Source organism: Pteropus alecto, unplaced genomic scaffold, assembly GCF_000325575.1.
Source record: "Pteropus alecto unplaced genomic scaffold, ASM32557v1 scaffold202, whole genome shotgun sequence".
Classification (NCBI taxonomy): domain Eukaryota; kingdom Metazoa; phylum Chordata; class Mammalia; order Chiroptera; family Pteropodidae; genus Pteropus; species Pteropus alecto.
The window spans coordinates 3,037,854-3,051,070 of record NW_006432451.1 but is presented as its reverse complement, the minus strand read 5'-3'; the positions used below and the strand labels follow the sequence as shown (position 1 = coordinate 3,051,070).

The 13,217-nt window shown below is 38.9% G+C and overlaps 1 protein-coding gene and 1 pseudogene across 2 annotated transcripts in view; one reads left to right on the top strand and one right to left on the bottom strand.

Moving 5' to 3' along the window:
* Positions 1-13,217, top strand: part of UHRF1BP1 (UHRF1 binding protein 1) — a 59,399-nt gene that overhangs the window by 30,439 nt on the left and 15,743 nt on the right. For both annotated transcript variants that reach the window (XM_006907349.2, XM_025043663.1), the window contains exons 5-13: positions 245-434; positions 751-891; positions 1,308-1,478; positions 2,168-2,360; positions 10,879-10,965; positions 11,483-11,653; positions 12,066-12,205; positions 12,593-12,734; positions 12,992-13,185. In XM_006907349.2, coding sequence (XP_006907411.1) covers positions 245-434; positions 751-891; positions 1,308-1,478; positions 2,168-2,360; positions 10,879-10,965; positions 11,483-11,653; positions 12,066-12,205; positions 12,593-12,734; positions 12,992-13,185 — 1,429 coding nt within the window. The remainder of the gene's footprint in view (positions 1-244; positions 435-750; positions 892-1,307; positions 1,479-2,167; positions 2,361-10,878; positions 10,966-11,482; positions 11,654-12,065; positions 12,206-12,592; positions 12,735-12,991; positions 13,186-13,217) is intronic.
* On the bottom strand, positions 9,370-9,488 carry LOC112476155 (annotated as a pseudogene).

The following is a 13,217-nucleotide window of genomic DNA, read 5'->3' as shown; positions in this document are numbered from 1 at the left end:
TCCTTTTATTCCATTCTTTTTTTTTTTTTTAAATCCTATTAAAAAGAATACTGTGTCATCATCATAAATTTCTTTTAGAAATTTAAAAAATGTAAGAAAGTAGAAATGAGAAGAGAAATAAAAAAGTCATTCACTTTTCTAGCACCCAAAGATGGGCATTGTTAATAGTCTTGTCTGATGTCTTCCAGTGTAAAGAGTATGTATGGTCTCACATGGTCCCGAACATTGGTCTCATTTGTTGTAGTGAATATGGCTTTGCCGAGAAGGTGGTGGAAGGGATGTTCATCATCGTCAATTCCATCACCATCAAGATTCACTCCAAGGCCTTCCATGCTTCTTTTGAATTGTGGCAGCTCCAGGGTTATAGTGTCAACCCCAACTGGCAACAGAGTGACCTCCGCCTCACCCGCATCACCGACCCCCGCCGAGGAGAGGTGACAGCTCTAGTATTGCAAGAGGAAAGAATGGCAGAGGGGGTGTTTAGAGTAGGATTAATCCTTAAAGGTTATTATTCCTCCTTGGGGGATTTCCTCAAATGATCCCCTATTCTTGGGAACCCAAGAATCCCTTCTGTCCAGTGTTACTACTACATCCTGTCCTCAGTTATGGATCTCTGATCCACTGCCTTCTATTGGTAGGATTCCAGCTGAGAATGGTGGGAATCTCTGCCTTGCCAGTCTCGCTTGGACTTCTGGCCTCTTGGTTAATTTCATACACAAAATTAAGGGATTTTACTTTCTCTCCTTCTAGGTTTTAACATTTAAGGAAATAACTTGGCAAACACTTCGGATTGAGGCAGATGCTACAGACAGCGGTGATCAAGACCTGGTCACCACCCCACTGAGGCTTATTACCAACCAAGGCAGGATCCAAATAGCCCTCAAGAGAAGAGTGAGTGTGTTCTCTGTCTTCATGAAAAATTCCATCTTCCATCTTCCTAGACAGCCTGGGAGTTGGTATATTCTCTTTTAAAATGTTATTGGTCCCTGGAATGACAGTTGAAAAGGGAGGACTTGCAATTCAGTGTTGTACAGTATCCACCAATAAGAGAAGATTTCCACCTCTCTGTCATCTTAATTTTGACAACCACAATTTTTACTCATATATAGGGACACTGACATAAGCACCTGGCAATTGTCTGTTCCTGCTTTAGTAGTTTTAGGAAACTGACTCTCCAAAGTGCTCGATACTTTCCTTTCATGGACTGGCGATTGAACAGCCATCTCTGAAACTGATTGGGTGATAGTCACTTTGAGGAGCTGGAATGATACAAGATATTGAACCTGTGTTCTCTGTGGCCCCTTCAGACCAAAGATTGCAACGTCGTAGCCTCCAAGCTGATGTTCCTTTTGGATGACCTGCTCTGGGTGCTGACTGACTCTCAGCTCAAGGCTATGATGAAGTATGCAGAATCATTGAGCGAGGCCATGGAAAAGTCAGCCCAGCAGAGAAAGAGCCTGGCCCCCGAACCTGTACAGGTTAGAGGCAAAATAGATTCCCTTGGTGGGGCTGGGGAGATGGTAGGCCAGACCATATTCATACCAACATAGTTGAGTCTAGACTTTATTTGGCTTATTTGGGGGACTTGTCATTTACTTCTGGATGGGCATAGGCTTTGCCTGGGCCTCTGTTTTATTTATTTATTCTGTTCATTGGGTGCCTCCTGAATGTTAGATATACAGTGCTAGCCACTGGAGAGGAAAAGTAGAATAAACCTTTTGTCCCTGCCCTTGGAACACACCATTTTGAAATATGGACCATAAACAAGTTCTTACAATGTGATGTGGTAACTGCTGTAAACATTATGCTGTGAGAGCACAAGGACAAGGCATCTAACTACCCAGGCTGAAAGAGGACATTTAAGGAAGACTTCCTAAAGAGGTATTTTTAGCATCCATTGGTTAGCTAAGTCCTGGGGTGTAAGAGCTTAGAGGGCAGTTCAAACCTCAGAACAGAATTCTGACAGTTACTAGACTAATTAAGGTTTTTGAATTTGGGTTATTTAGGTGGGACAGACCTAAGTGCGTTGCCAGGTAAACAGTTATGAGAGGAGAAGGAGCATCTTGCTAAATTATGGTTTTCTTCAGGCTGGACTAAAGCTTTAGAAAAGTTTACAAAGAAGTCCTTCAGGGTCTGGACTTCTTGTTTTTCTCTCTTTCAAATGTAGGTCACTTCACCTGCTCCTAGTGCCCAGCAGTCCTGGGCCCAGGCATTTGGTGGCAGCCAGGGCAGCAGCAACAATAGCAGCAACCGCCTCAGCCAGTACTTTGAGAACTTTGATGTGAAAGAGTCCTCCTACCATCTGCTCATCTCCCGCCTGGACCTGCACATTTGTGATGATAGCCAGTCCCGAGAGCCAGGTACCCTGTGAGGCCTGAGCCTTGGCTGGGTGGTCCATCATTGCCTTCAGCTCTGGGCAAAGCTTGGGGAGGATGGCTCTTTTCCAGAGACACTGTGGAGTACTTTGATTGACTTCCCTTAATCACAGGCATTCCTTGAGCCTCAGCCTTCTTGTGATAGCTCTCTTTCTGTTAGTGTGAGTAGTGCTCTTCAGCCTTTAGGGTACAACAGAACCACCTGTAATACTTAATAAAATATAGATGCCGGTGCTATCCCCAGACTGCACTTAAATCAGAATCTTCAGGGGCAGAGCCCAAGCAGTGCACGCTTTTTTTTTTTTTTCTCTGAATGTCTCTTGGGCAATGCTGACCACTGGTGTAAGCATTAGGAAAGTAAATTCAACTTTAGGAAACCTCAGAATTTTCAGATTTTTAAGTCATTTTAGGTAATTATTATGTGTACATGTGTTCTTCCCAAGCAAGGAGTATTCTTGCTTGCTTATGCTGTGTTCTTGTCTTGCTTTTATGTTCATTAGAGCAATTAGTATTACATACACATATACATTTATTCAGGATGAAGAAGTAATTGACTCATTTCTTTATAAACCTTGGGGAAATCACTTAACTACTTGCGTAAGCTCTTCGAGTTTCTTAATTTGTAAACCTGAGTTAAATTATATCTTGTTTACCTCACAGGTTGTTGTCAGGCTTAAATGAGATAATACTCTGAATTTCGAGGACTTTAATTATGGGCAGATATTAACTGTGATGCCAGGTTATTTTCCCTCTGTATTTCCCTTTGCCACCAGTTCTTGGTTTTAGATGCTCTCATATGGTAAATTTGTCTCTTGCTGCCTTATCCTCTCTGAAGATGATGTTTGCCTCTTAATGAGACATAGACTAACCTTCCTTGGGTGCACTTACCTTTTCTTTTCTTCCTGGGGCACCAAGCAGCATTACTGTTCTTGCTTGGCTATTCCTTTGTTTTGAGGTGACTTCAGGCCCCCTATATTCCCACTCAGAGCTAAAAAGAGTAGTTACAGCATAAAGATTGTTTTTACCAACACAGGAAATAAATTGTTCACTGGTTTGCCACCCATTCATTTTGGAAGTTCTTTGTTAAAGTGATTAATATTTTGTGTGGTTGTTTCTTCAAAGTGTTACCATAAAGGCTTTGGTTCTTTTGTTTTTAATCCTTTCGGAAGTCTGTATTAAGAGTACATTGTTGAGAGTTTTATCCTTTTGTTTGATGAGGGATATAGAACAGTGTCCTTTTCATGTGGCAGGATCCTGTAATCTATACTGCGATGTGAATAGCTGTAGCCTTACCTATAGCTCCCACTTATTTATTAAACTAAATTAATCTAGTTGGTGAAATTTATGGAAGTTTCAGATGAGATATTTTTAGATGGGGGTTCACTTCCAGCCTACCATACCCAGGTATACTATATGATGCTAAATTAGCAAGGAACAGGAAGAGTTCTTGTGACTTTGACTTTTCTCCTTGGGTTTAGGGAGAAGAGAAGGGAGAACTAGGTGGTACAGGAAGGGCTTTAAGATTCTCTGGAGTTGTTCTGTTTAATATGGTAGCTGCTAATGAAATGTTGGCTTATCTAAATTCAGATGTGTTGCAAGCGTAATATATACTCAGGATTTTTAAGATATAGTATAAAAATACAGTGTAAAATACCTTGATAATTATTTTCATATTGATTACATGTTAAAATGATAATATTTAGGTATATTGGTTTAAATATGTATTACTAAAATTAATTTAATTTCACTTTAAAAAAAATTTTCTTCATGTAGCCACTAGAAAATTTAAACCTACTTATGTGGCTCACATATTTCTATTGGGTAGTATTGCTTTACTAATCTGTCCAATATGGTAACCACTAGCCACATGTGGCTATTTAAATTAAAATTAAATTAAGCAAAATTAAATGAGTTCCTCATTTCCACCAGCCACATTTAAGGTACTCAGTATAAATCTATAGACCATAGAAGATGTCCATCATCACAGAAAGTTCTTTTGGACAGTGCTGCTTAGAGACTCCATGAAGGCTACATCTACCTTCTTTTTCATTAAGGGACACTGTAGCCTGTTGGGGTCCCTGAATAACATGCTAACATATCCTTTGGTATTAGAGGTGGAATTATTGGAAGTTGGGTGGCCGGGGATTGTTTAGCTTGAGTCAGGGCAGCACTGTTTCTTAAAATCAAACTAGATCCTTGACATGAGTCTTGGCAATGATTTTAATTTGGATTTGACAAGAAATCAAAGAAAACAAAAATAAAAATAAACAAGTTGGACTATATCAAACTAAAAAGCTTCTGCACACCAAATGAAACCATCAACAAACAAAATGAAAAGGCAAATGAGAGAAAATATTTGTAAATCAGATATCTGAAAAGGGTAATATCCAAAAAAATATACAACTCAATAGCATGAAAACAATCTAATTAAAAAATGGGCAGAGGATCTGAAAGACATTTTCCCAAAGAAGACATACAGATGATACATGAAAAGGTATTCAACATTACTAATTATCAGGGAAATGCAAATCAAAACCACAGTGAGATATCACCTCACAGCTGTTAGAATGGCTGTTATCAAAAAGACAAGAAATAAAGAGGAAAAAAAATGATGTATATAATAGAGGCTTTGTTCATCCCTCTGGTGACCAAATCAAAGTTGTGATGGAAACAAGGAGCAGCAGCAAGGAAAAAATCACCTGAGATCTAGATGAACAAGCCATACAACTAGGGAGAAATCCAAGAAATCACTCTGTAATGGCAGAAGGTAGGACGGTGCGAGGACGCAGAGCTGCCTGGAGAGACAGAGGCTGCGGCAGTGGCAGATGCCTCTTAAAGCGGCTGCGACCGTGAGCGAACTTCCATGGTGACGGACCTGCTCGCTCTGAACACCAGTGCCGATTCAGCTGTGCATAGTGGGCACCAAGGACTTACAGGGAGACATTGTCAGAGTGAGGGCCGAGGCGAGACTCACTTTGTCCAGAAGTGCTGGCAATATCCATTGTTCTCTGTTGAGCCCTTCCCCTTCCCAGTGTGCAGACTCAGTGCCGCCATCGCCGTGACATCATCAAACTAGATAACAAAGGTCTCTCCACCCAGAGGACTCCCTGAAACCCTGCCTCCCCAACTCGCAGCCCCAACCAAGCCACATGCAGGTGTATCCTCAGTAAGTCAGGTGCTCCTTGCTGAGCAATGCCAAGACTCAACACTGGTGTCAGCTGGCCTCGGTTTCTGGTGTGGCCTTTTGAGGCAACTATAAGCACAGCATCTGTGAATTGCTTGCTGAAGCTTAACAGGTGGCCCTAGAGGGGCGGAAGCTTGGGCTAAGTTTGTCCTACAGCTGAACCCCTCTCCAGACTGTACCACTGGACACCTACTATGCAAATGCACACTAATAAGACCGGTAGACTTAGGAGCATTGCTTAGTACATAGAAACAGACACAGAAAGGTAGCCAAAATGGGAAGACAAACAGAAACCATATGACAGAACAGAACAGAGATCCAAATATAATGGAGTCAAGTAATCTAACAGATGCAGAGTTCAAAACACTGGTTATAAAGATGCTCGATGGACTTTTGGGAAGTGTAGATAAATTCAGTGAGAACTTCAACAAAGATAAAAAACATAAAAATAGAAATGGAAATTATAAAAGGGAACCAGTCTGAAATGAAGAACACATTATCTGACATGAGAAGTATATTAAATGGAATAAACAGAGTGAATAAAGAGGAGGATCAAATGACCTATATAGAGGATGGGAAGCGAAGGACACTCAATCAGAATGGCAAGAGATAAGATCTCAAGACTATAAAAGTAATTTAAAGATCATATGGGACACTTAAGGGTCTAAATATCCATCTGATCAATGTAACTGAAGAAAATCAAGATGTTGAACAGCTGTTTGAAGAAATAATGATGGAAAACTTCCCTAACCTGGTGAAGGAAATGAGCATAAAACCCTAGAAAGTTAAGAGGATTCCAAACATCAGGGATCCAAAGAGGCCCACACCAAGAAACATCTTGATTAAAATTCCAAAGGTTAAATACAAAGAAGGAATATTAAAAGCAGCAAGAGAAAAACAGGTAGTTATGTATAAAGGAACACCCAAAAGACTGGCAGCCGATTTCTCAAAAGAAATGTAGGACAGAAGGGTTTGGCAAAAAATATTCGACAGGATGAAGACCCAGGATCTACAACCAAGAATACTTTATCCAGCAAAGCTATCATTTAGAGTTGGAGAAATAAAGAGCTTCCTAGACAAAAATAAACTAAAGAAATTTATCAATACCAAGCCAGTGTTACAGGAAATGTCGAAGGGACTTCTTTAAGAAGAAAAAAAAATGTATCAAAAACAGGAAAAAAGAATGGTAACAACTACATTTCTATCAATAAGTACCTCAAATGGAAAAGAGTTAAGTGCTCCAACCAAAAGATAGAATGGCTAAATGGATAAGAAAACAAAACCCCTGCATATGAAAAGGAAGGAGATGAAACAAGATATTGCTTTGATGGACCTAGAAGATATTTAAGTCACAGAAAGATAAACACTGTATGATTGCACTTATATGTGGAATCTAAGGAATAAAAAGAATAAACTAATCAAAAATGGAGTCACAAATATAGTGGACAATTTGATTATAGACAGAAGGGAGCGGGGTCTGGGGGCGCTGGGAGAATGAGATGAAGGGTTAAAGAAGTACAAATTAGTAGCTGATGGATAGTCATGGGGATGAGGAGCACGGCATAGTGAATGCAGTTAGCATTAATATGTTGGCTAGGTGGAGGGTCAGGGGAGGGAGGGAGTAATTTGGATCGTTTTACAAAATATATAGATGTCTAACCAATGTACTGTATACTTGAAACTAATTAAATTAAATAAATTTTTTAAAAAACTAGAAAAAAACAGGAAATAAGTGTTGGTGAGGATGTAGAGAAAGGGAATCTCCTTGTGCACTGCAGGTAGGAATGTAAGTTGGTATAGCCACTATAGAAAACAGTACGGATGTTCCTCAAAAAGTTAAAATAAAACTACCATATGATCCAGCATTTTCACTTCTGGGTATTTGTCTGAAGGAAATGAAAATATTAACTCAAAAAGATAACCATACCCCATGTTTGTTGCAATATTATTTATAGTAGCCAAACATGGAAGCAGCCTAAATGTCTATTAATGGATGAATGGATAAAGACATTCACACACACACACACATCTCTGTGTGTGTGTATGCAATGGAAAATTATTCACCCATGAAAAAGAAGGATATCTTGCCATTTGGGACAGTGTAGGTGGACCTTAAGGGCATTATGCTAAGTAAAATAAGTCAGAGAAAGACAGATACTGTATGATCATACTTATATGTGGAATCTAAAAAAACTAAACTCGTAGGTAGAGAGCACAGATTAGTGGTTGCCAGAGGCAGGGCTCAGGAGGGGGCAAAATAGATGAAGGGCTAAAAAGGTACAAACTTGTTATAAAATAAATAAGCCATGGAGAAATAATGTATAGCATGGTGACTATAGTTAATAATACTGTATTTATAAGAAAATTGCTGAGAGAGTAGATCTTAAAAGTTCTCATAACAAGAAAAAAATGTATACAATGTGTGGCGATGGATGTTAACTAGACTTATGGTGATCATTCACGATATATACAGATATTGAATCATTATGGTGTATAATTGAAACAAATAAAATGTTATATGCCAATTATATCTCAAAAAAAAAAAATCCAAAAAACTGGAGCATCTCACACTTCAGAGGCTTCAAGGAAGAGGTCAATGGTTGGTAGGGAAGTGTCACCTGCCTTTTTTTTTTAATGAACAGAATAAGGCCTGTGAGCCCCAAACTTTGTCTCTCTTTAGGCTAGGCTATTCTTTTCCAGCAGCTCATTGGAGAGTTTTAATTAGTCATTTATGAACACTATCATTTGTCTCATACGTAATTATGTGTTTATAATTAAATATGTTGGTGATTGATAATTTGATTTCATTTCTAGACTCTGTTTTAATATGCTCAGTCTGTGTAGTTTGTTCTTTTAGCTCCAAGTAACTCCAACAGAGCATGGCTGTGAAACTCTCTGCTGTCATTAGTCTAGGTCATACATTTTTAACTGAGATGTTATTACCCCCAAGCAGGTAAAAATTGACTCTTTTCTTTTAAACAGCTTCATTGAGATATAATTCACATACCATAAAATTCACCCATTTAGAATATACAGCTTATTGTTTTTTAGTATGTTCATAGAGTTGTGCAGTCATCACTACAATTTAATTTTAGAGCATTTTTGTTCTCCCTAAAAGAATTCCTATATCCATTAGCTGTCACTTCCCATTTTGTAGCCCTAAGCAACCACTGATCTACTTTCTGTCTTGATATGTGCCTATTCTGGACATTGAAAATCGGTTCTTTGGTGGGGAGTTAAAAAATCTTATATGTAACAATGTTTTGCAGTCCTCCAAAGCTTAACCCTGTCTGACAAAATTTTATTCCTTGGTATTTAATTTCTCTCATTGGATATGCTTGGATGGATATCACATGAGTAGCATTGATGTTGAGTTCATGAAAGATACAGAAAATGTATGGAAAATCAGTACTACAAACTATGGTGAATAGAGGGCTGTGATTAGAGGACTTCCTCTCAATCAGTTACTTGATATCAAAGTCATATGGTGAGAGATGGCCTGCACATGCCTGTTGGCTGCCATTGGCTGCCTTGTCAGTGTTGTTTATGTTTAATCTTAGTAGTTTTGTGATTTGAACTTTGAAGATTAAATTAAAATAGTTTATATTTTATTACTGAATTCTAAAAATGTTATTCAACCCATCATTTAGTTAAGTGCTAAAAAGAAAAAATATTGATAATATCCGAATGAATATGTACCAGCAAAAGGTTCTTTTTTCTTTTCTTTCTTTTTTTTCTTTTTTTAGGTGAGGCAACCTCACAGATTGCAAGGACCTTGTCAGCTTACAATCTCTTATTTTTTATTTTCAATGCCTACAGCACTTGGTCTTCCTAGGTGGTCTCACATCCAAGTACTAACCAGGTCCGACCCTGCTTAGCTTCTGAGATCAGACGGGATTGGGTTTGTTCAGGGTGGCATGGCCATAGACAGGTTATTTTTTCATATCAAGGAAAGGTTAAAAGTTGAATTCACTAAATAGAATTTTAAGACATTAATTTAAAATTTTCAATTGTTTTGCTAAAAATAATTTTCAATAATTAAAGATTTGGTTATAGTATATATATACAAATTGAAAATTCATATATATAATTTGATACATTATAATTTATATAAGTAAATAAATTACATTAAAAATTGCTCAGCAAATATAGTTATAAAGTTAAGTTAAATATTAGCTTTAAAGTTTTTAATTTAACTTTTAAAGGAACTATTTAGTCTTTCTTAAATTTGTATTGAATAAAAGGAGTAGCTTTATATTCTTTTTATGTATAAAGCACAGATAGACATATAGTACATAAGCAGATATATAGGAGTATATCTGTGGTATTAAAAATTTCCTGGAGAAGGGGCAGTTAGGAAAAAAATGTGTAAGAATGCTCCTTAGAGAGTATGAAAAAAATATTGAGAAACAGACACACGTTGTAGGTATATCTCTTGGTAGGATGTTGATTATTAGTCCAGAACTTGGGGTGGTAAGATCTAGATTAGATGGAAAAGGCTCTCCTGATTGTAGGTGTATCAGCTTATACCCAGAGGATCCTATGGTATTTTCCTTCGCCCTAGTAAGGGATAGGGTGGAAGTACAGAATAGGATAGCTCAGGCAATACATATATGTGGAAAAGTAGTCCCTACTCTTGTAGTTAAGAGAGTCTAGTTGAAGAGAAAAGATAGAAACATGGAAAATTCATTCATTCAGTAAGAATTTAATGTAAATTCAAGATAAACATAATACAATGTTTGACTTATTGCTAAAAGTTCCAATTTACAATATTCTGTATGTTTATTTTACAATGTTCTTATCATTACAGTATTTTTAGTATTCCATGGTATTTTGTATGTACAGTATATAATGATTGTCTAATATAACAGCTTTTGCTCCGAGGCCAGGATATGAAAAGAGATAATATAGGCCCTGTTTGTTTGGGAATCTGGCTTATGCCTCTCCAGTTGTGCTGAGGGAGAGCAATATAAGAATTTTTAGCATTAGGGGAACTGATCAAACAACACTGTAGAGTATGTCTGTGGGAAACTCAGGATTAGAATTCCTGAATCCTGAGTTTTACAGTTTCTTTTGCCTTTCTGGAAATCTGGCGGCCATTTACAGAGACTGTAGGATATACCTTTTTTTGATCTTTTGGAGCATGTCTATTGACTGTTGCAACTCAAAAGAAGAGGGACTCAGTCTTGCAGATCACCTGACATCATGGTCTTTCAGGCAAGCTGTGTATGAGACCTTTAAGAGGACTTTTAATGCTTCAAGTGTATTTAGACTTCTTTGTTCTTTCTGCTGCTGTTCACCTTTATTTTTTCTTTATAGGTGTCTCTGCAAACAGACTCATGGGTGGTGCCATGCAGCTTACCTTTCGCAAGATGGCATTTGACTATTACCCCTTCCACTGGGCAGGTAGGAGAATTCTGAATGAGGGCAGTTCTAGTATGGCCCAGGTTTTGAGAGCAGATTTCTGGGTTCATCTCTTACTGCCCAGCAAGAAGATACAAGGGATTGCAGCACATGAGGTATTGGAAATAACCCTCTTCAAGATGATATCTTTTGGAAACTTTCAAGGTCCATTATTGATGATTCATCAGTGATGAGAGGAAGTAGGGAGGGAAGGTGGTGCCTAAGATGTTGATTCTGATTATACCCTCTGCCTCTGTTTCCATTGGTTTTAGAGTCTCTCCAGGAGTCTTTGGTCAAAGATGGCAGCAGTCAGCAGCTGGCCTTTAGGAACCTTAGGGAAAAATCCCATATGGAATCCAGAAGAACTTGAGTGTTCTCACTGGATAATTTGTACTTCTCCTAGACCATTCTGGATTGGGGCTGAGGGATCAGATTCTGAACTATGACTATACCACTGGATAGGAAAAATTGGAACACTAGATCTTGATCTTGGACTAAAATCTTTTTGCTTCTTGCACAGGTGATAGCTGCAAACACTGGGTACGACACTGTGATGCCATGGAGACCCGAGGCCAATGGGCCCAGAAACTAGTGATGGAATTTCAGAGTAAAATGGAGAAGTGGCATGAGGAAACAGGTCTGAAGCCTCCTTGGCACCTGGGGGTAGACTCTCCGTTCCGGAGGAAAGCAGGTGAGTGATGAGGAGCTTGAGCGCTCCCGTTGCTTAATCTCTTGCCATTTATCTTTGAATATCCAATGGAGATAAAGCACTGGACTAGGTAGTCATCCCAACTTATTCCTAGCTAATTATCCCAACCTTATTTCATGGAGGGTTGGTGACTTTTGTTTTTTTTACAGAGTCCTGTTTGTCCCCTGGGATAGCTGCAATGTTGAAGAGAGGTTGTCATCACCTCTATTCAATAGGCTGTTGCCTTAGTCTTAAAGAGAATGTAGTTTTTGAGTTCTGTCTAGTAGCTAGACAATGTTAAGCTCTCTTTCCTACATATAGCATTAATGACTTTAGGATTTTTACCTCCTAATTCTCTTAACAATAGGAGTTGAATGTATCTGTTTCTATTTCCCACCTTCTTATTTTTATTTAGATTCCCTCTCCAGTCCTCGAAAGAACCCCCTTGAGAGAAGCCCCTCCCAGGGCCAACAGGCTGCCTTTCGGCCTCCAGCCTGGAATCGCTTACGCTCTAGCTGCATGGTCATACGGGTGGATGACTTGGACATCCACCAGGTGAGGAGCCCAGGACATGGAGAAGTGTAGTTGGAAATGGGTGGGATAGTTCATTTGGAAGGCAACAAGTGTGAAAAAGTTTTGGAATTTGGGGGCTGTTTCCCTTCTGAGTGGGTAGACACTTTTGTCCGTTTTTGTTTCTTTGTTTTGAGCATAGCTGCTGAAGTCAGGACTTGAGATTTCTCCAGTTTCCTCTAAATACCCGACTACAAAACTCCTATTGAAAAAACAAACTTGTGAACAGTGTTAGGCAGGTATGAGAATGCCTGGAATATGTGTAAAAGCACTATTCTCCCTAGGACAGACTTTAGAGGGATAGTAGAGGAAATTGAGGAAATTCTATTCTGGGCACGGCATAAATTATACCAGTAATTCGTGATTGTGTAGGTTTCTTCAGCTGGACAGCCCAGTAAGAAGCCATCTACACTCCTTTCCTGCAGTCGGAAACTTCACAGCCTACCCTCTCAGGTCTCTGCCATTCACATTGAGTTCACAGAGTATTATTTCCCGGATAATCAGGAGCTTCCAGGTAAGCATTGGAGCTGGTCATTTCTTACTGTCCAGCGCTCGTTCTTCCTATTTGTCAGCCTCTGGCCACTAGTTATGTTCTCATTTGTTGTTAGGAGTTTTAGGTGTTTGAGTTAGTTTAGCATACTTTTGTTAAAAATGCTGCCCTGTACAAATATCTACCTTTCCCTCTCTTGATAGTATGATGAATATCAGCTGCTAAGTAGGAGTCAAGCTGCTACTTTGTACATGGTGATTATTTTGTTCTCTGCTTTCTAGTTCCCTGTCCCAATCTCTACATTCAGTTAAATGGTCTGACATTTACTATGGATCCTGTCAGTTTGCTCTGGGGAAACCTCTTCTGCCTGGATTTATACCACAGCTTGGAGCAGTTCAAAGCTATCTACAAATTGGAAGATTCAAGCCAGAAAGATGAACACTTGGACATTCGACTGGATGCCTTCTGGTTGAAGGTAGGAAGAGAGTCAGATTTTTGTTTTCTTTT